Source organism: Triturus cristatus, chromosome 4_2 (assembly GCF_964204655.1).
Source record: "Triturus cristatus chromosome 4_2, aTriCri1.1, whole genome shotgun sequence".
Taxonomy (NCBI): Eukaryota; Metazoa; Chordata; class Amphibia; order Caudata; family Salamandridae; genus Triturus; species Triturus cristatus.
The window spans coordinates 244,967,681-244,989,368 of NC_140586.1; the positions used below are offsets into that span (position 1 = coordinate 244,967,681).

A 21,688-nucleotide genomic window follows, 5' to 3' on the forward strand; every position below is an offset into this window, starting at 1 on the left:
TGCAACACCTCCCCCCGAAAGGAGCTCGCTAGGAGAATGGCTACCCCTGCCGTCTTGTTCGCTGCCGAGGAAAAGAACTGGGTGGGGAACTTAGCAGAGCGCATCCTGTGGCAGTCTCGGGGCAATAAGTGTGTCTCCTGCAAAAGGCAAATGTCCGCCTGCGTCCCCTCCAGCAACGACAGGATCGCCCTGCGCTTCACCGGGTTATTCAGACCCTGAACATTAAGGGTCACTACCTTTAGGCCCGGCATTCCTCGCAGGGATCGGGAGCGCCATGCAATGGGTAGGGAATCAGCGGGTGGGGCGCGCGGGGCCGCAGCGCGGGACAAGCCAAGACAAAGCGGGCAAAGACAACATCGGACGGGACCTTCCCAACCCCAAAACAACCCCCTCCCCCACCCAAAACACAACCTTGGCAACTAGCCATCCCCAAACTCAAGCACCCCATAGTCTCAGTCAAGCCCCAAAACGGGCAAGTCCGTAGAAAATAGCAAAGTGGATGTCCAGCCACTCACCTCCGCCCGCTCCCCCCCAACCCCCCCGCCCCGTGCCAAGCATGTTAAGAAGCTAAAGACATCTCCCCCCGGAGTGTATGTTAGGCCGTCAAGGCCACGCTAGAGGAGCCGATCGAGTCCCCGGCCGCCGCCCTCAGGGCGTCTGCCATGTCCGCCCTAATGGTAGGGGAGTCCGGGCGCCCTGCACTGGTCGCTGAGCGCCGCCTCGATGACCTCCGCCGATTCCGTCCCTCCGAGGACCTCCACGACGGCGTAGCTCCCTCTTCCTCCGCTGCCGTGAGCCCCAGGACACCACAAATGTCTTGCAAGGAGCGTAGCTGATGCAATACCCCGTTCCACCGAAAGATCAAGCGGAAGGGGTGACCCCAAGAGTACGGCGTCTCATGCTCGCGCAAAAAGTCAGTGGCAATCCTAAAGGACCTGCGTTTCTGTAGAGTGATGGCAGAGAGGTCCTGGTACAGCGCCACCGGCCGATCCCGAAAGGTCAGGGGCTGTTTCCTGCGGGCTTCAGCCATGATACGCTCCTTTAGTGGAAAGTCGGGCAGGAAGGCCAGAATGTCCGGTGGGGGTGCCGATGGCTGGCGCTGGCGGCCAACCCTATGCGCCCTGTCGATGCTGATGGGAAAGTCCGCGGCCTCCCCCAGGATTTCTCGGAACAGGGCCCGCAGATAGCCCCCCAGATCGGACCCCTCATCCGCAGTCGGCACGCCACGCACTCGGATGTTGTTCCTCCGAGATCTGTTCTCGAGGTCCTCAGAGTGGGCCTGGAGCTCCACACACTGTTCCCGGAGGCGAAGAACGTCCTGCTGGAGGTGGACTATCTCCTCCGCTCGCTGTTGGCCCTCCGTCTCCACCGCCTCCACACGCTCACCTAGGCCCTCCACCTCTCTGCGCACTTCTCGGACCTCGCTGGCCACCTCCCGCTTCAGTGTCTGGAAGTCCTCCCTGAGGGAGCTAAACAGTTCCTCCATGAAGGCCCTCGTGACGGGTGGCTCCCCTCCAGTCACATCCGCCGGAGCCCGGGAGGGCCCCGGCGAGGGCTGTGTCCTGTCCCGCAAGTGCTGGGCCCTGCCAAGCATGTCCGGCAGAGTACGGTCCCCTTTCTTCGGGCCTCCTTTCCCAGCCATCGTCAGCTCCGCAGTCGGGCCCCGATCCAGGCGCCCCAGAGATGCTCAGCCGCCGGCAAGCACTCGGGCCGGGGGATCCCCCACAAGTGAGGTCGCTGCGTCACAGGTGACAAAATGGCGGCCGAGCCCGGTCACCGTCAGCCGCAAGAGCTAGCGTGAGACAACCAAGGGGGCGGCAGCGAGGGGGTCCCAACAGCTCATCCCTCCGGTAGTCAAGACAGCAATATCGGGAGGTCGTGTGCAGCCAGCATCCAGGGCTCAGCGGAGGTCGCCACCACTGCTCCTTCGGGGACAAAATGGCGGCCGGGCGGAGCAAGCCACACCGACTAGGCCCGGCGACACCTCCGGGGCCTCCGAGGTGCCCCGCCGTGAAATAAGTTCCACCACCGGCCCCCGTTAGTCACGCACAGGGGGCCAGATGATCCGGCCCCAACAAGGAGTCCGCCGTACCTCGGCTAGGGGTCAGGGCCTCCGCAGTGCCAGGTGTCGCCGTCACCAGTCCGAGTGCCGGGGCACCCGTCTCAAGCCCTCCACACCGTCGGGCCCCTTCCCGCCAGGCTCCTTCAGTCACCGTCGAGCGGCGGGCCAGATCCCCTCCAGACCGCAGCTTTCAGCACCAGGCCCAACCGAGGCGCCCGGACAGCTCTCCAATACGCTCCGCCCCTCGGGCTCACCGCCGTCGTCCCCTGATCTCAGACGAACCTTTGGGGGGGTTCCCCCGGGGCGATCCGGACCAAAACAGCACCAGTGTGTGCCCCTGATGTTCCGCCACGCTCCTCTCCCGCGCCGAGCCTCAGCGGGGGGAGAAAAGCATAACAAAAAGGCTTTAGCTTGGCCGGGCCGGAGGAGCTACGGGAGGAAGCGTCCGCTCACCCCGCCATCTTGGCCACGCCCCCGTGGGGTCATTTTTAAGGTCCATAATTGCAGTCTTTTGGAGTCTGGAAATATTGTGTTTCACAAATCTTTTCTTTTTCTCCATGTGTGTTATTGCAGACAAAACTTTTTTCAAACGTGATTACCTCTTTAGGAATTTTCCTCGAATGTGGACAAAAAGAGGATTTGTTCCAAAGTCCTGTAACTTCAATGTTGGCGATTGTTGGATTCTCCAAAAAGTATGTTCTTAGGCGAATCATTCTACAAAACTCCATAATCTGACTTCATCCTCACAAAGTCCGTGTTTTTTGTAGGGATGAAAGACAGACCTTTTTGTAGCACACTCTTCAGCTTGTGTTAGGGGCCGGTTTGATAGGCTGTAAATAGGTGACAATGTTAATTTTTGTAGTGCTGTCATCTGGTTTGCATTTCCCATGGTTGGTTGGTGTATCTGGTTTTGCCGCGTGGTTTGGATTGGCCTCTGCCTAAAAAAGGAGTGCTTTGTTGTTGGTAATGATCACGTCTACCGTTATATCGCCCTGTCTCACCACCAGAGGAGGATGAGGTGTCAGAGAAAGAGATAAATTTGTTCCTTGATCTAGCTTGATAATCTGGGAGGAATCTGCTTGATTCTGGACGAGAGTAAAAGTCGGGTTGAAGGATACGTATTCTCTAAGGTAAAGCTCTTCTTGTCTTTTTCAAATATAGCTACCTTTTGATTGATGGTGTAATCCTTAAATTCCAGTATTTCTTTTTCTACTTTAGCTAATAACATCTTGGCATCCATTATTGCTTGATTGTCATTAATTTCCTGTTCCAAAGTTGCAATTTCTGCCAGTTGTTGTTTAGAAATCCTTTGGGCTGTGTCGGTTTCAGCAGCAGCACGGCGGTGCGGGGAGATTCTTCTCACACCACGGCGTTGCGTTGGAAAACTGTCGACAGAAGAGCGATGAGTCGAATTCCTAGTTTGTTGCGTTGCTTTCCAGCTCCCAGCAGCAGAAACAACCTCCAGAGGCCCCACACAATCACAGGCACAGAACTCCTAGCAAGGAAGTTCAGGGGAGCTGGGAGTGAAGTCTGGAGGCAAGCTCTTGACTTGCCTCAAGCAGGGGACACAGCAAAGTAATTCTCCTTTCTTTGGCAGAAACAGCAACTTTAGGCCAACCCTAGACACATAGCAAGGGCAGTACTCCAGCTCTTCTCCTCAGCAAAGGTTCCTCTTGATTCCAGAAGTAGTCTAAAGTTCAGGGGCTTTATGTCTAATACTTGTACCCCAAAATGTCTTTGTTCTCTTTGTGCAAGGGTCTGAGCCCAGTCCAAACCAGCTCTGTCCTCTGGTGCAGCTGCCCAGCAGGAGGTGGAGGCAGAATTGTGCAAGGCAGACGAGCCCTATTCAGGTGCAAGGGAAATCTCCACACACCACTCTAAATGCAGACCGGGCCTATTCAGGTGCTAGTGAGAACTCCTCCCCCTACTCTGAATGCAGGCCAGGTCTATTCAGCCCAGCCCTTACTCATTCAGGAAAGGCAGGACACACATCAAACCCCCTCCCCCGGTAGCGGACTGCGAGAATGCACCTCCCCAGCCCCGGCCACTCCAAAACCAGACAGTCAATACACAAACAGGCAGTGGCACACAGAATGGTTAAAGAAGAAAACACCTACTTTCTAAATGGGGCATTTTCAAACACAATTTAAAAACCATCTATAGTAAAAGATGTGATTACATTCTGAGTTCACAGAGCCTTAACTTTATTTTTCTATCTTATCCCTATGGGACGATATGCCTGTAAAATGTTACAAAGCATTCCCCATTCTGTCCTATGGGGCAAGATAGCCTTTCAATAGTGAACAACGAAATTGGTAGTATTTCACTATCAGAACATGTTACAAACACATCAGTACATGTCCTACCTTCCACATACACTGCACCCTGCCCAGGGGGTACATTAGGCCTAACATAGGGGTGACTAACAAGTAAGAAAAGGGCAGGTTAGGGCCTGGCAAGTGGGTGCACTTGCAAAGTCGACATGGCAGTTAACAACTGCGCACAGACACTGCAGTGGCAGGTCTGAGTTACCTTTTCAGAACTACTCATGTAGGTGGCACAATCAGTGCTGCAGGCCCACTAGTAGCATTTGATTTACCAGCCCTGGCACACTTAGTGCACTTTACTAGGGACTGACCAGTAAGTCAAATATGTCAATCCTGGATGACAAATCCTGTTCACAATTTACACAGAGCATATGCACTTTAGAACTGAACGGCAGTGGTAAAGTGCCCAGAGTCCTAAAACCTGGTGGTTTGACTACTCAATTAGACTAACAATCTTTGGGCTAATATTTCCCGCACCATTCTATACTTTTGCTTTCTAAAGAGGGACCCTTTAGCAACTATATCATTTGGATCTAGGTTACGTAACAGGAAAATCACTGCCACTCCCAACTTCCTTTCTAGTTTTATTTTCAACAGAGGTACTAGTAATGGATTTTGGCCTGCATAAGGGCTTAGAGAAGGGAAATTAATATGGTCTTTCAAGTCCATAGCACAAATGCAAAGTAGATTACACCAGAGAAAACCAACATTTGATAAAATTGCCTAAATATGTTTATAACCAACATACTCTCACGCTTTTTTGGCATTCAAAGATCGGATGGCTGAAGAAAGATCAATAATCTCAGCATGGCAGCAACATTTCTATGGTGAATGATTGACCACTAGGTACGAAGGCATGTCATTCTAGACTTCCAATACATATTCCCTGTCAGTTAGCTAGTATTTCTTAAAACCCTACCCCTACATTAAGAACACAAAATTGGAGTTGGGAGGAACACAAGTGAATCTTTCCCTTTTTCAAGTAAGCTACCAGATTCGCCTGCTGCCATGTTGAGGGAGTGCAGCCCTGCCTAACTGACTCATTGCTGGTGGATAATATTAGCTGCATAAGATGTACACAAACTTTTAAAAACATTTGTAAAACAAAATGCCTATGGCAAGTAGTAGCTGTATTGTCTTTATGAAAGCAACCCTAACCTTCAGCATGTTTTGTGACATTAAAATGATGAAGGCAAATATTTGATAAGTAATCTATATCAGTAGGCAAGATTTCGGTCTTTTTGTTATATAATGTTTTATAGAAGCCTTCAAATCATTTAGTGATCTCGTAGAACAAGTTACTTAGCTTGGGTAATACCTTAGGGACTATCTAAATGCAGATTCATTACCTTATAATATTCTCCAGCATCAGACTGGATCCTGAAACCTTTGGTAAAAAGGATGCTCGAGTCAAAAGGACCAGCTTGCCTGGGTAGATGGTAAGGTACGGAGGATTTACAGAAAGTGCTTATAACTCACTGACCCTCCAGGCAGATGTTATTGCCACTAGAAAGGCTGTTTTGATGGTTAGGAGTCTGAGTGGGTAGTTGTGGAGCGGTTCAAAGGAAGCGCACATAAGGGACGCAATAATCAAATTCAAGTCCCACAGGGGCATAATAAAAGGTGCTAGTGGAAACTTATGATGGAGACCTTTCAGGAACCTTTGTAGAATAGCGATTTAAAAGAAAAGGATGGCTGATCTGACAACCACAGAAATGTCAAATGGCAGAAGAACAACATGTTTGCCTGTACAGCATGCCATGAACTTGCACCAACGGCAGGCGTATACTGGCTTTGTGGAGGGATACCTAGCTGCCAAAATAAGATTGCAGGCTTTGGGCGGAAGGTTACAATGAATTAGAACATTGGAATGTTGGGAGCTCCATTGAAAACAATGGAGTACTCCGGGCTTATAATGGCTGGTATAAGCCCGGAGCGCCAACATTCCAATGTGTCTTTGTTCTCAGCTCTGGCTGTGAACTAAGACTTCAGGGAGCCGGAGGGGATTTGAATCCCCTCGCGCTCCCTGAAGGCTTTGTTTTGTTAGAACATTCTGCCCTCTAGTGGCAGAATGTTCTAATAGCCTTATAGCCCTTCGTAGCAGGGCTATACCAGCTTTTAAAGTCCCGCTGCTGTTGTTAAAGTCCCTCGCCTTCGGCTCGGGCCTTTGACGCTGCAGCAGGCCTTTAACAGCCGGTATAGCCCGCTACGGCGGGCTATAAGGCTATAGTATATGAAAACTATCCTGCATGTAAGATTCTTTAATGGGTGGAATTTCTCGCCATCCAAGCCACGCTCAATAAGATCTAAACAGGAGTAAAAAGTGAGGCCAAGAACACAAAAATAGCTGAAACAGATTGGGTAATTGGCCTAAGTTTGGAAAAATCATCATGTAATGCATTACACACATTCAACAATGAAAAAAAGCCAAAGATATATTGTCATTTTTATTATAGATATGAAATATCAAGAACTTGGGTATTGTGTTATCACATCAATTAATATTTCTATATACATAATCGAAAACAAAATATCAAACATCAAGACCAAAAATCAAAATCTCTAATCACCAACTTCCACACATACTGGATTCATACAGCATACAATTAACACATTCTAAAAACAACAAAAAATGCATAGGATATTATCTATAATAAAAATGACAATATATCTTTGGCATATTTGTATTGTTTAATATATGTGTAATGCATTACATGATAATTTTTCAAAACAGACTAATTACCCTATCTGTTTCAGCTATTTTTGTGCTTTTTGCTCACTTTTTACTCCTGTTTAGACTCTTTGAGCGTGGTTAGGATGGTGAGAAATGCCGCCAATTAAAGAATCTTACAGGCAGGATAGGTTTCATATACTTCATTGTATCATTTTCCCCTGATTGGCCTGCCTGTTAATTTATATCCCAGGGGCCCTCTATTTTGGGCAGAAGGTTGAAAGCGGTCAACTCTATGCTCAATCTCCATGCATGGAGGCAAAGCATTTTCAGGTGCAGATACCTGCCCTGTTGCTGCAACTCCCGATCCTCCTGAAGAGGCACCCTGAACAGAGAACCGATGCTCATGCTCAACAGCTCTGGATACCAGACTGTGCCCAATCCAAAGCCACAAGAATGACTAGGGCCAGGTTATTCCGGATCTTCCTAAGAATTCTGGACAGGAGTGGTATTGGCAAAAAGGCATACAGGAAGCCGGAGCTCCACTCAAGACAAACAGCGGCTCAGAGAAAGAGTTGCCTTGGAAACTCCATTGCGGAAACTGCTGACATTGCCATTGTCGGCAGAGTCAAACTGATCTGGCCAAGGCTCTCCCCACTCTTGAAAGAGGCCTTTCGCCACCTCTGGATGGAGATTCCATTCGTGATTTGCTAGGCATCAATGGCTGAGTTTGTCGGCTTGGACGTTTAGAGAGCTTGGCAGGTGTTAAACCACTAGGGATATGTTCTGGTGTTCCAGCCACATCCAGAGTCACAGTGCCTTGTGACAAAGGGTCCACAATGCCACCTCTCCCAGTTTGTTGCAATCCACATGGCGGTGGTGTTGTCTGAACCCCTGCACAATCCTTCCCCTGATTGAAGGAAGAAAGGCTTTCAGTGCCATACAGATCGCCCAAAGCTCCAACAGGTGGATTTGGAGCCCGGATTCCAGGTGAGACCAAAGTCCTCTGATCTCCATCTCCCCCCGGTGGCCACCCCACCCCAGGAGTGACAACTGTCATCACAGTCAGCTCTGGTTGGGGAAGGGAGAGGGGTCTGCTACTAACCCAATTGTGGTACATCAGCCATCACTGCAGCTCTTTCACAAATCCCTCCCAGATCTGGACCATGTTGGAGATTCCCAAATGCTGTGCCTACTGGGCCTTCAGGTCACACTGCAGAGCCCGCATGCGCCAAGGGGCACGAGTAGCCAGCAAGATGCAGGAGGTCATGAGGCCCAGCAGCCTCAGAGCCAGTCTTACTGAAATCTAGGACAGAGGCTAAAACATCACTATTTACACCTGAATATTCTAGACTTGCCACTTGGGAGGATAGGCCTAAAATTGCACTGGGTAGAGAACAGCTCCGAAGAAGGGGAGTATCTAAAAGGGAATCAGTTGTGACTTCGGCATGTTGAAAGTGAACTGCAGCGAGTACATAAGGTTCACTATAGTCTGGAGGTGGGAGAAGACTGCCGGGAGTGAGCTTGCCTTCATCAAGATAGAGAAAGGCTGGAACTCCTGATCTCCACAAATGTGCTGCAACCACTGCCATCACATTGGTGAACATTCAAGGGGCACTGGTAAGGCCACAGGAGAGCATGGCAAGCTGAAAGTGATCTTGGCCCACTGTGAACCGCAAGTAACATCTAAGCAGGCAGGACGGGAATGTGAAAATGTGTCCTGCAAGTCCAGCGCTGCCATCCAGTCTCCTGGGTTCAAGATAAACGGGACCTGACTGAGCGTAAGCATTATGAACTTCTTGAGGAAGAGACTGACTAGGTGCAGGTCTAAGATAGGACAGAGACCTCTGTCAGTTTTTGGCATCAGTAAGTAGCACGGATAGCAACCACGACCTTCTGAGGCCAGCACCCTCTCTACTGCCAAAAGAGTCAACACTTCCTGACAGAGTAGGGAGAGGTGGTCCTCTATTAGCCTGACATAACTGGGTGGCATGGGTGATTAAAAAGTGAAGGGAATAACCCCTTTGGATTAGCTGCAAAGCCCAGCGGTCGGATGCTATTTACCTCCAGTGGTGCAGGTGATGGTGTTTCCTGCCCCTTAATAGATGTCCATAATGGTCGGGGTCCAAACTAAACTGGTTTGGAAACTACGGCTGTGCGGGGAGAAGGGGGCAGGTTGGTGGTAGTGGACTGGCCTAACGTCTGGCTACTTGTCCTACATGGTCTGTGGGCACCCCATCCTCTGCCAGACAGACAGACTGGGAAACATACAAGCTGCAGTGGCTGGGAGGGTAGAGAAGTGGTTGAAAACCCCTTCTGTGGCCAAGAAAGGGGCAGATGGTGGACTGGGGTTGACAAGGTGCCATGAAAAAGTAACCTAGCTGAAGTCCTGCTGTTCTTAAAGCGCCTCAGCGCAGAGTTCGCCTTCTGTCCAAACAGACATGAGCCATCAAAAGGTAGGTCTATGAGCAAGGACTGGACAGCCCCCGAAAAGCCAGTGGTGCTCATCTTGGCGTGGCACCTAAGGGCCTCCGATGAAGAAATTGCTCGCCCAGCAAGTATGGTGAACTTGGCTGCATCTCTGTCAGCAACTGCTTGAGAGAATGGCTGAGGCCTCCTCCAAGTTCAATGGCAGAACTTGTGCAACAGAGTCCCAGATCGAATGGGAGTATCGGTCCAAGAGGCATGTGCTGTTCATGGACCTCAGTGCCCTGCTGGCAGGAGAGAACATACTCTTCCAAAGGCCTCCTGGATTCCCTATCCGGTGGGCTGGTAGGGAACATGCTGGGGTTGAATATGGGGATGGAAGACTGGACCACCAAGCATTCTGGGGTGGGGTGCTGGGTGGGGAAACAGGTCCCCTGTGGCGGGGTGATGGCAGCGGGCAAAATGTCCTGGACACAGGAGCCCCTGTGCAGGGCTTGGACCAGACCTCGAGCAGGACCACAGTCAGGGCTTCATTGAAGGGGATAAGTGGTTTGGATTGGGTAACTCCTGGTTGAGTAACCAAAAGACACACAAAAGACTTCATACGCTGACTTCGCCCTGCTCACTAGCACATGTCCCAAAATACAGTCATATTGGGAGGCTATACACCAGACACTGGGGGACAAGACCTAATTGACCCTTATCCCCACACCTGAGATTGCATTATTGGGCTATGTGGTAAGCTTCCCCAAAGGAATCCGGAGGTTTGTCGCCCTTAGTTTGCTGTTGGCCAAGAGGGAAATCGCACGACATTGGGGCCGTAAAACAATTCCTATGTTACAAAGCTGGCTGAACAGCCTAGCATTCTGCAACACCAACAGAAAAGTTTATTTCACCACATTGCCATGCACCTCATGTCCCAAAGACATCTGGGGGCCATTCGGGGCTTACACGGGGGCCAGCACCGAACTTCTGGTTCGCAACTAGAACAGGGTATAGTCCCGACCGGAGTGGGTTGATCAGCTTGTGCCCCACAATCACCTGTTCCCAAATGTCTCTATGCAAGCTGCCGAGTTGGTTTTCTTTGATTATGTGCATTCGTTTGGAATTGCCTTTTTTGCAGGAGGGCTGGGTGCTGGGCTGTGGGAGGCGAAAGTTATCCTCACCGGGATTGTATTTACAAATGTTAATTGTTTCTCTTCTTTCTCCTTTGTTTATTGGCAAATTGGCTTTTATATGGTCAGCATCATTACGTGATCCGCTAATGTAACAATGGCAGTGAGCTTGCACGTTTATATCGCTGTAACGCACACAAAAAAATAAATAAGAAAGGACACACAAATGATAGATGGAATGCAGATCAAATAAAAAACATTCACCCCCAGTCAAGAGATCTGGGTTAAATTCATCATTCTTTTGCTCACCACAATTTAGACCCAGCAATATTCAAATCATTCTTGACCCTGCTCCTCATGGGAACAGTCCACCCCAAACTGCCAAGCCAGGTCCACCTTGGACCAGAAACAAGCATCCTGGGACCGGTTTCGGGGAATCACCCCATATCAGCCAGGCTAGCTTGAATCCAGTGCACAGTGAGCCCGAGACCCATGTCATAACATACCCGGCGCAGTTAGGGTCAGAAAGCAAAAGACACTCAAATGGACAGAATCCGGAACAAATCAAACATTCATCACTGAGATCTGGGTTAAATCAATAATTATTTTGCTCACCATGCCACCCCAGTTTAGACTTAGACATATGCAAATCAGTCTTGACCCTGCTCCTCATGGAAACAGACCAGCCCGAACTGGACTGGTTGAAGCACCTATGTCAAGTCATTCTTCTTGACTGCCACTGTTGGCAATTGAAGGTTCAAGATTTCAGCTGCTCTCCTCACCACCACAGCAAACGGGGCACCCTCCTCCACAGCCATAGTGGGGGGAGATACCAGGCCAGTGTCTGAGGAGGTGTCCAGTGGCATATGCCAGATCTTCATACCAGGTGTCCTTAGGGTCTTCTAAGGACTGGTAGCGATAAGGGCCCGTAGACAACTCCCATTCATTACCCAATACAGGCCTGTCGTAACAATAAGGCAGACACTCCAACATGGGAGTCTACCAATGGCCGGTGCTGGAATTGGATGATGCCAGTCTGGCTCAGTGTCGGAGTTGGGAATGATAGGGGCTGCACCACTGCGGGGTGCGTCAGCACTGGAGAGGGCACCGGAGAAGGTCGTGGTTGCCCGACCAGCACAGCTGCGGATCAGTCACTGGATTCCTAGAGCCCAACTGGCATTTAGTACAAGCCCACCAGCAGAAAACCAGTAGGGGCTCCTCCGGGACACATAGGGCCCAAGGGCACTCCAGTGGGGTTGGGACACCCAAAGATGAAGTGCATTGCCTCAAAGTTCTTTTAACTGCGATGGGGTACTCTGGCTCCCAGAAACTCATGGAGGCACGGAGATGTCACAGGCTCCTCCATAGAGCTAGTCTGAGCATGCATCCGGTCACACAACTTGTCTAAAAACGTGCGTGGTGAAGTCAAAGACATCTATGAGGACTTCTTTTTTGGAACTTACTTGCAGATGACTTGCAATGGGATGACGATCGCCGGATGTAGCTCTGCGAACAATCTCTAGACCTTCCTCGCAACTGAGATCTGGAATTTCACAGGGGTCAGTCAGCATCTGGCAGCGAGGAGCTTGAGGGACCACTTGGTGTTGTGATTATGCTCCGGACACCAAAAGACAAACAAAGTGTGGGCCCATCACTGACATCTGACGGTGACAGGCGCCACATGGTTTGAAACCTGCCTTTTTGGTGGACATTCTTTACACCAGGAGACAAAGTCTCGCAAAAATATCTGACAAAAGGTAGAAAAAATGTCAGCTAAAAAGTGAGTGGGGGGTAGTTCTCTACGGATCTGCGTAGAAAGAAACCGAGGATGTCAGCAGGCTGAGGTGGCGCCTAAATAAGCACGCCCACTTCATTTCCAGCACAGATAAAGCAGACTGCCCCGTGCGGAGCTGAATTATGCCACCACCAGCATGCAGGGGTACTGCTTGTCAAAAGCTTTCAGGTCCAGTCTGACGCCCGGGTAATATTCCAAGGTAAGGAATCTGTGGCTAGAAGTCTATCAGAGAGGAATAATAGTAGAATCTTGCTGGCCTATAAGGACTTCAAAACAAACTGCACTCTTTAACCTTTGTCTGGATTGTACACCTCCTAATCTTATCTGAAAGGTCACAGTTAAATATTTTAATGAAATTGGACAGAATAAATTTAACATTTTATTTATTTGCTCCTAATGATCAGTTGCAGCAGAATATTTTAGCTGCTTCTAAATCAGTTAAGACACCTTTCCCCTATGTTCGAGTTAAACCTTGAGCAGAAAGACCATCAACATCCAAACCGCGTTAATTTTGCCGAATTACAAAGGCTCTCTATCCTCTAATTAAAGCTGCGGGAGTATAACAATATTTTACCTCGAGCTTACATTACCAGCAAAGAATCTTTTAATCTTAGATCTAAAATAGGAAATACAGCGCTCTTCCATCGGAGGTTTTAGATCGGATGCCCAGATGTTCACCTCATGATGCACTCAAAGATCTTTTTTTTTTCCTATTGCTTCATGATCACTCAACCAAATTGGCTTGATTGCATTATCTTTCAGATGATTGACACAACTAGTAACCTAAGATCTAAATAAGAATACAGGTAGCGTCTATTGGGTGGGTGGAATGTATAATCCATAGAGTGTGGATTATGTTGGGAGCACAAGTCAACTAAGTGAAAGCAGCCATAAGACAGCCTCCAATCAACTCTTTTGTATAAACAGTTTCATGCTGTAGCTGTTTTTTAGGTCTCGCCTGACCCAGCGCATGCGCTGGTCTGGCGAGACTTATTGAGAGGGCTCCAAAAAGTGCTACCAGGCCAGCCTAGAGTTACAGTGCATGTGCGCGGGCGCGCGCGCCGTGCTTTACCGCGATTTACTTTCACTTTCGCGGCCGCACGGCCGCCTGGCATAGCCAATAGGTCTCGCTTTTGGGACCTTACAAGTATTTAGCTATGCAACTGTTGCATGGCTAAACACTTATAAGGCCCCAAAGGCGAGACCTATTGGCTATGCCAATGCTTGTTCTCTTTGGAATACATTCGATTACAACCTGACCAAAGAAGTGAAGCTCATCCATAATTTGGTCCATACAAAATCCACACTATCCAGTTTCACAGGAGCAATGAGTCACCTCCTATCCTGGTTGGAAGAGTGAGATATGTACACAAGGCTATTTTTCTTAATACCAGTGAAACTTATTGATGGCATTTATCAGTCCAATTAAAGAACAAAAGAAATGACATGGTCCTCCTAAAACAACATTTTTAGACCAGGTGTCTCCAAACTTTTCTGCAATAAGAGCTACTTGTGGTCAAATCATCATGAGCTACTACTAATAATGGTGTCTTACTCGCAACCACATCAGACAAGATTACATGAGTGGCCACGATATGCAACTTTACCAGTAGTGATCACCTTGGTGCAGGGTTGCCAAGAGTAATGTAAAAAAGGCTGTCAATTTGGATTGCCAAGGTAAAAATACTGGTAATAAGTCTCCCCAAAGGCTGAATGATTATTTAAATATCGCTTCAAATATTTGGGAAATTCAACCATTTTTCATCTCGTAAGTTAGGAAAACACACATTTTTGTCTCATACAGGCTTTCAAATTTTAGTAAAGTTGTATTAATTCAACCAAGTTAAGATTTCAAATTTAGTGGGCTAGGCTGCACAGAGGAGGTACTTGAAAGTAGTTGCAGAGCTAACAATAGCTCACGAACTACTCATTGGAGAAGCCAGTTTTAGAAAGTTCAATTCACTACATTGGTGAGGAGCAAAGTATTCAATTTTTTCCAAATGCCAATCAAACTTTTTATTAAAAATATTAAGATATATATTTTATGTAACTTCATTCTATAACCAAAACAATTCAGTGAATTATTTTGTACAATCAGTTATGACAACCTAAATCACATGACATCCATATTGTACATTGAAACCATCAAACTGTTGACTGCATTTTGAAGTGGGTATTTCTAACAATCAAGTAATATATGTTCTCCAGTGTTTTCCACCGGTTAAAAATCAGCCATAGTCAAACAGCCAACATGTATTTTACAGTTAAAACCGCTTCTTTAGGGCTGCAATAAAAACATATTGAATAGAAATGAGAATAGGTGCACCGTCCATAGGTCAAAGCAATTCAATATGCCCACAAATAATTATGAATTAGATGCAATATTTACATACCACTAGAGTTCCATAGATTTATTAAAAAAATATGCAATTGTAATTCTTATAGCATGACATTAATAATGACAGAAGAGATTCACCAATATCTAGCCGACGTTACCATCCCCAAATTAACTCCAGATCAAAGACTGGAATTAGATGCTGACATTACCATTGAGGAGATACTGACAAGTATGCGCTCCCTGGCTACGGTGAAAGCTCCTGGTCCAGATGGACTACCTTCAAAATTCTATAAAGCGCATGTGGACATGTTGGCACCTCAGCTCTAACGAGTATTTGATACTTCATGTACTGATATCACCCTCACGGCTACGCAGAGGCGCTGTTGGTCTCCTTTCCCAAACCAGGTAGAGAACCCAATTTGTTGGGCTCTTATAGACCATTGGCCATACACAACACGGATTACAAAATATTAGCATCCAAAGTGGCCAACAGATTAGCGCCACTGGTCAAAGACCTGATACATCCGGACCAAAATGGCTTTGTCCCTACCCGTAATACCACTCTTAATACACGGAGACTTTTCAGAGTTCAGGAATATGCTACAACACTGTGGCCTAATCCCGGCTGCATGGACCGGGACATTAGAAGGCTTTTGATTCTTTGGAATGGCCCTAACTATTTACAACTTTGCGGGAATACGGGTTGGGGGACAGTTTCCTTCAACTGATTAGATTACTCTGCGCGCAACCCACCATCAGAATCGCACGGGTAATAATATCAAAATTCACACCTGTTATCAGAGGCACCAGACAGGGCTGCCCCTTATCCCCACTACTTTTCTCGCTAGCAATGGAACCGCTGGCGATGAAACTGCACCCTGGAGACGGGGACTGGGGTATCCCACTGGGGGACAGTCTCCATGTAATTTCACTATATGCGGATGACCTATTATACCTCAAGAACTTGCACAATATACCAGGATTCATAGCAGACACATTGGCACAATTTGAGGTCATGTCAGGGTTGAAGGTAAACTGGGCTAAATTGTGCCTTTACTCCTTCAGTAGTGAAACTCATAACCCAGAACTTCTCATTAATAACTCACTCCTTAATTGGCAACCCTCCACCTTCCTGTATTTAGGCATTTTTATTTATCATAACCCCGCCGACATTTTAGAGGGCAATTTGAATCGAGCCATATCTTCCATCAGAAAGCAAATACAATTCTGGAAAAAACTGCCACTAAACGTGATGGGCAGAGTTGCCCCAATTAAGATGGTGGTGTTACCTAGGCTCCTATTTTATTCCTCCAATCTTCCCGTCTATGTCCCAACCAAAACTTAAAGTGAATTGGAGCAAATGATTAGGGGATTTATCTGGGGCTCCGGTCGCCCCAGGATAGTGCTCTGGAAATTATATGTACCACTAGGTAGAAGCGGACTAGCTGTTCCTAATATGGAGCTTTCCTACTTGGCATCTCGGCTTCAGTGGGTTAGGAAATGGCTCGCAGGACTCAATCAAGGCGATACAGCATCAACACTCCCAGCATGGTCTCATTCGCAAATTTACCATCTTTTTCCATCCAGTGGCCCGACCTCGCCCTCCAACACCATCTTACTTGGCCTTATCCCTTTGATATTACAAGAGCAGCCTATATCTTACTAGGAGACAGATTCCATATGCCCCAGCACTGCCCATTTTGGGGACCCGAGAAATAAAATGGGCACCCTCAACAGTATACTTCCATGCTGGCATGCCCGAGGGATTCGTACACTTGGCGATCTCTATATGGATGGCACTCTGACACCTTTTGACATTTATCTCATGACTGCAACTTACCGGCTGGTCAATTTCTTTTATATAACTCGATCCCTCACGCTGGCATGGGGAGACATTAACACCGAACCCGAAATGAACCTACTTATTCAGTATTTACACATTTACAACGGAAACCACATAATACAGTTTGATGGAAGCTCCGTTAACACACTATAAAGTCTTTCCCGTCCCTCAGCACCAGTTGGGAGGGAGATAGAGGTTCCCCATGGACCGATAATGAATGGTTAACGATCCTGGCTACTCCACGCACATACCACGTAATTCCAAATTCCGAATTATTCAGACCTATACTGTACATAGGGCATATTTATCCCCTGACAATTAATTATTTCCAATTAACCAAATCTGCTTGTCCGAGATGTATGCAAATAAGTGCCAATTTATTGCACATGCTGTGGTATTGTCACACACTACAATCATATTGGAAAGATGCGATGGCAGCACTGGCTACATACACTGACATACCTCAAATGCACACATGGGAGGGGTGTATACTAGGATTTTTCCTAGATCCAAGAAGCACAGTCACTTCTAGATTTATGGATCTAGGCCTTACTGTAGCCAAAAGACCAATTACCAAGCGGTGGAAAAACAAAACACCCCCCAGTCCTTACCAGCTGGAAAAATTCCCTGGCGGTATGGGCACAGGCAGAAATCGAGAGGAGATTGCAGGTAGGCGAAAATACCCTATTGCACAGTGTTCGGATGCAATACTGTCAGAACTAAAACAGACAGACCAGGATTCGGACAGTAATGACTTATTGAACAATAGGGACAATGCCGGTGTACTTGCATGAAACAGCCCAAGTCAAAGGCCTTATACATGCCAGTACTGCACTGACGCTGCAAGAGAATGCCTTGTATATATATCTGGGGACGAGGACACATTCAACTCAACTATCCGTTTAAGTTGATGTTCGGGAGGGTGAGAGCCTGGGACCGAAGGGTAAACATCCTAATTGCCACACTCCTCTATAACAAAGATGAAACAGATGTGTCAGTTTGTTTTATTAAGTTTATTTTTCAAGTTAATATACGATGCATGACGAGATCTGTTATATAAATCATGGACCTCATCTAATCACATTGGGCAGGTTGGATCAGACATATTGGAATGTGGCATTTGGCGAACTTCAGTTAATCGCAAATTATCTCTACAGGTATCTGCATACCGGTTGTAACAATTGTAACCTTTTATTTCCACCTGTAATCTGTTCATATTCCACATTTAATATGTACGGAGACAACATGTTGGATTCCATTGTACCTCCTAAAGCCATATATCATGTGAAAGCTGTATAAACGCTGTAACACCTGCACATAACTAAATTGCAAATACAAATGGATTAAAAAAATATGGAGTAAACCAGACTATGGATTTGATTTTTAAAATGCAAAAACATTTATTTATATTTTTATACAGTACGTCAAATTCAAAGCATCAGCTTGCTTGCTTTATTTTCTTCATCCTGCCCACCCCATAAATCACTTATGAAAATAGATGATAAAACTTTAATAATTTAACATATACAATAAATATATCTGGCCCAAAGACACCACGTCACCCAACTGTTTACTAAGATCACACCATTTCTCAACTCGCCATGCGCAACCCCACAACTCAACTGGTCATGTGTAACCCCTATTGAACAAATGGCATACACACGACCCACATGTACCCTAACATGCCACTCATTGCCACGCCCACCACAGCTACCCACACGGCAGACCTCCACCCCACTATACAAGTCATCACACAATGGATGACCACACCCTTAGAGTCAACCAATACATAATAGAGACGTGAAAGCCTTGAAATTAGAGACCTGGTCTGGTTTGAGTAGAGGAGATGTGGTTTAACATCTGGAAACAAAAAGATAGATGTTTGCACGGTACAAGGCGAGAGAAAAGTGCATCAATCTATGCAGAAGAAAAGAGGTGCATCAGTCTCTACAAAGGCAAGGGGCAGCGGCCAACCTTTGCAAGATCACAAAACTCCTGAAAAGGGGTGGGAAAGCCTCCATCAAATACTCACATGAACTTCAACAGTGGTCCTCCACTGAAATCAAGATTCAATATTCTTTTTTACAGTAGTAATCATCCCACCAGACCATGAGTGAACATTAATAATTACAAAAGAAATGAATATGGTGTGCCATATGCAGCTCCACACATTCTTTGCTCTTGTAGAAGGTGCCGATCTTACCATGGGAGATATTCTACTCACAACTTGGCATTCTGAGCGTAGCCTTCCTAATTATGTGCGTGTTGGGGGAAACCATGCAATAGGAGCAGCAGCTTCTACTGAAGCCTCATCTCTGTCGAACCACCCACATCGAAGATTGGGAAAATCTTATATGGAAAGAACATGCAAGTAAAAGTGTACAGATGATTCGAAGTGCCAGCATTGTAGAAGGACAGCTGTCCCTCTTCATAGTCCATATACACTCCAAGCTTCTCAATCCTGCAATGCACAGACAGAGGAACTTGTTGACAACCGAGAGCCCAGTACTCTTCACCGCACTTCTTCAGAGCCCAGACACTCTCCTTTGGTGACCAATTGAAATATTCCTTCCTGTTTACAGATTCTGCTGCGACCCCCACAGACCAGTTTTTACCCCCATAGAGGAGCAGCACCTCCCAGTAATGTTTCCCTGAGGTGAACCCTTTGCTCCCGAGGACACAGCGATAAGTCATGAATCTTTCCGGGTTGTCTGGCACAGACGGTTTTCCAACTATGGCCTTCACCAGTCTCCGACATCCAAGCACGACGAGCTCTGGATGAGCTGTGTCTGGATCCAGAGTAACTGTCACTGCAGAGAAAGAAGACTGAGTTAAAACTACCAGGCTGGAGAATTCATCTTCAGTTCCAAGAGCCACACTGCTCAAGGTTCTGACACCAAAGCTTCATTTAAATATAAAGGAACTTGAAACCCATCAAAGAATAATTAACAAAACATCTGTCTAGGTCCCATTCCTTCTTCTGGGATAATGGTGACCGGCCTTAGATAGGAGTACAGTAAACTGTTCATAGTTGTGGACCCTCTTAAGCAGAAAAGCTAAGTCAACAGCACAAGGTGGAACATAAACATCTCCTCAGAATGGCCAGAAGCAAATGTAAGTCTGACTAGGGCTATATTACCTATTGGTCTTCCCAGCCCTGTCTGCAACATAGCACACCCTTATCTAGGTGCTTATGGCACAGTCTGTGGCAGTGCATCCATTTGGTGAGAAAAAATGTGCTCCCCCAGGAGAGTTGTGAACTCTGACTACTGGCAACTGCATTGGGGAAAGAACATCAGTGAAAGGCAGAGTCATGGCTTGAAATCAAGGTGCTGTCTTCCACTCCCATTTTTAAGAGGTGAATGCAGTGTTTCTCTACATAACCCTTCAACAGAACGTCTCAGGCGGGGAGCGGGAGGGTGTCAAGAACTACCCCATCTCCCTTCCCAAGAGTATTCTTGGGGGACCCACCGACTCTGCACTACCCTATATATATCTCACATTATCAGTGCTCCGCCTGCCTGCCTCCCGTGGCACCATTGTCTAATATGGTGCAAAGGCAATCCCTCATTGGCAAGGGACCCACACTCATGTAAATTAGGGAAAACTCTTGTGATTGTGCCAGTTCAAATTCTGTACAGATGTGCTCTAGATTACAGAAGCAGTGCAAGCGTCTGCGGACCCTAATTTAATACTCAAGTGTCGGGGTGCAAAAAAAAGGTGCAAAACACCCATTGTGTCCATAGGCACTTTGCGTGTGTCGAAGCACTAATTAAATGTTTTAAGAGAGTCGATACGAAGGATCAGGGCTGAGTCTTCATAAGACGGAGTCCAAGCCAATAAAAAAAACTTCACGTGCAATATAATTCCAAGTTAAACCTTATACATTAAGATTACAGAAAGCAAAAAAGTAGTTAATCAATTACGATTAGTTCAAACAAAATAGTCAAAGTTCGAATCAGCAAGAAAACTAAGTCAGTCAGTCTTTGAACAAGGCAATAACCAGAAACAAATATGAAGCAAGTAAACAAACTGATGTAGTCTGCTCCCAAAGAAGCAATCCAACAGGCTGGCACATATCCCAAAAACATCTTTTGTAGGATTTCAGACAGAAAAGTCATCAACTCAGTGGTGTGCTGGGACATAATGGAGTTTAACTAGCAATGTATCATTCTAAGAAGCCAATGAACATCGTAATACACAAGATAGATTCAATAAGCAACATCTATAAACACATACTTCTGCATAATAATAAATCAGGTGTGCATAGGAAACTAAGCACAGGGCATGCCATTTACATAATACAAAAATGCAATAGACAGCTCAGCTGATGAATGGTCCCTAGAAAAGTCTCGAGCAAATTACATTAATAGAACATCCTGAACATGGCTTCCTCGAGAGAACACAAATTGATACAATTGAATAGTACAGACACAATCAATTAGGTTTACATTTTGCGGATTTTCAGAAATGGAAACGCACATGGAACACGTATGTGGAGAGGTTCATTCACACAAAAAAAGCCCAGATTTCTTTCTCCAAACAGGAACTGATGCAATGCAAGCTGGATGCAGTCTAGTCACGGTAACTTATGTTTAACTGAATTGCATTATTTTTCAAATTATTAAAAACATTTTAAGCTGTAATCCAGCACTAGATGTCTACAAAGATTGACCGTCCACCAGCAGTTCAAGGTTGCTGGTGCACACAACTTTTAGGTCTTGGGCTGACAGATATTCACAATTAGGACACTCAGATAACAGTAACGACAGGGGAAGAGCTGCACAATCTTTGAATAAAGGATGGGTAAAGAAACTGAAATTCAGAGATCCACAGCTTCTCCCGCTCCTTCAAAACAGAGGGAAACAGTAATGATTTTCCAGGAATTCAAAACAGTCAAACCAGAGATTGACAGAGTGGCCACCAAGTACCCTCAGGCAACTCCATTGACCTCATTCATTCAGGAAGTAGGAATGGTCACAAGACCACAGTCCACATGACATCCTTCAGACAGTCATGCATGACATTCCCACAGACTCACTGAAGCACAAAAACCTGAGGCGACTAGGAGGGGCTACGGTGCCCCTTGCAGACACCACCCGAATTGCAA

The 21,688-nt window shown here is 46.7% G+C and overlaps 1 protein-coding gene across 2 annotated transcripts in view; it reads right to left on the minus strand.

Moving 5' to 3' along the window:
- Nucleotides 1-17,953: 17,953 nt before the first annotated feature.
- The window catches only part of LOC146833558 (E3 ubiquitin-protein ligase TRIM39-like), a 556,215-nt gene continuing 552,480 nt past the window's right edge, over nucleotides 17,954-21,688 (minus strand). For both annotated transcript variants that reach the window (XM_085601414.1, XM_085601415.1), the window contains one exon: nucleotides 17,954-19,388. In XM_085601414.1, the coding sequence (XP_085457540.1) occupies nucleotides 18,877-19,388 (512 nt within the window). In that variant the 3' untranslated portion in view covers nucleotides 17,954-18,876. The remainder of the gene's footprint in view (nucleotides 19,389-21,688) is intronic.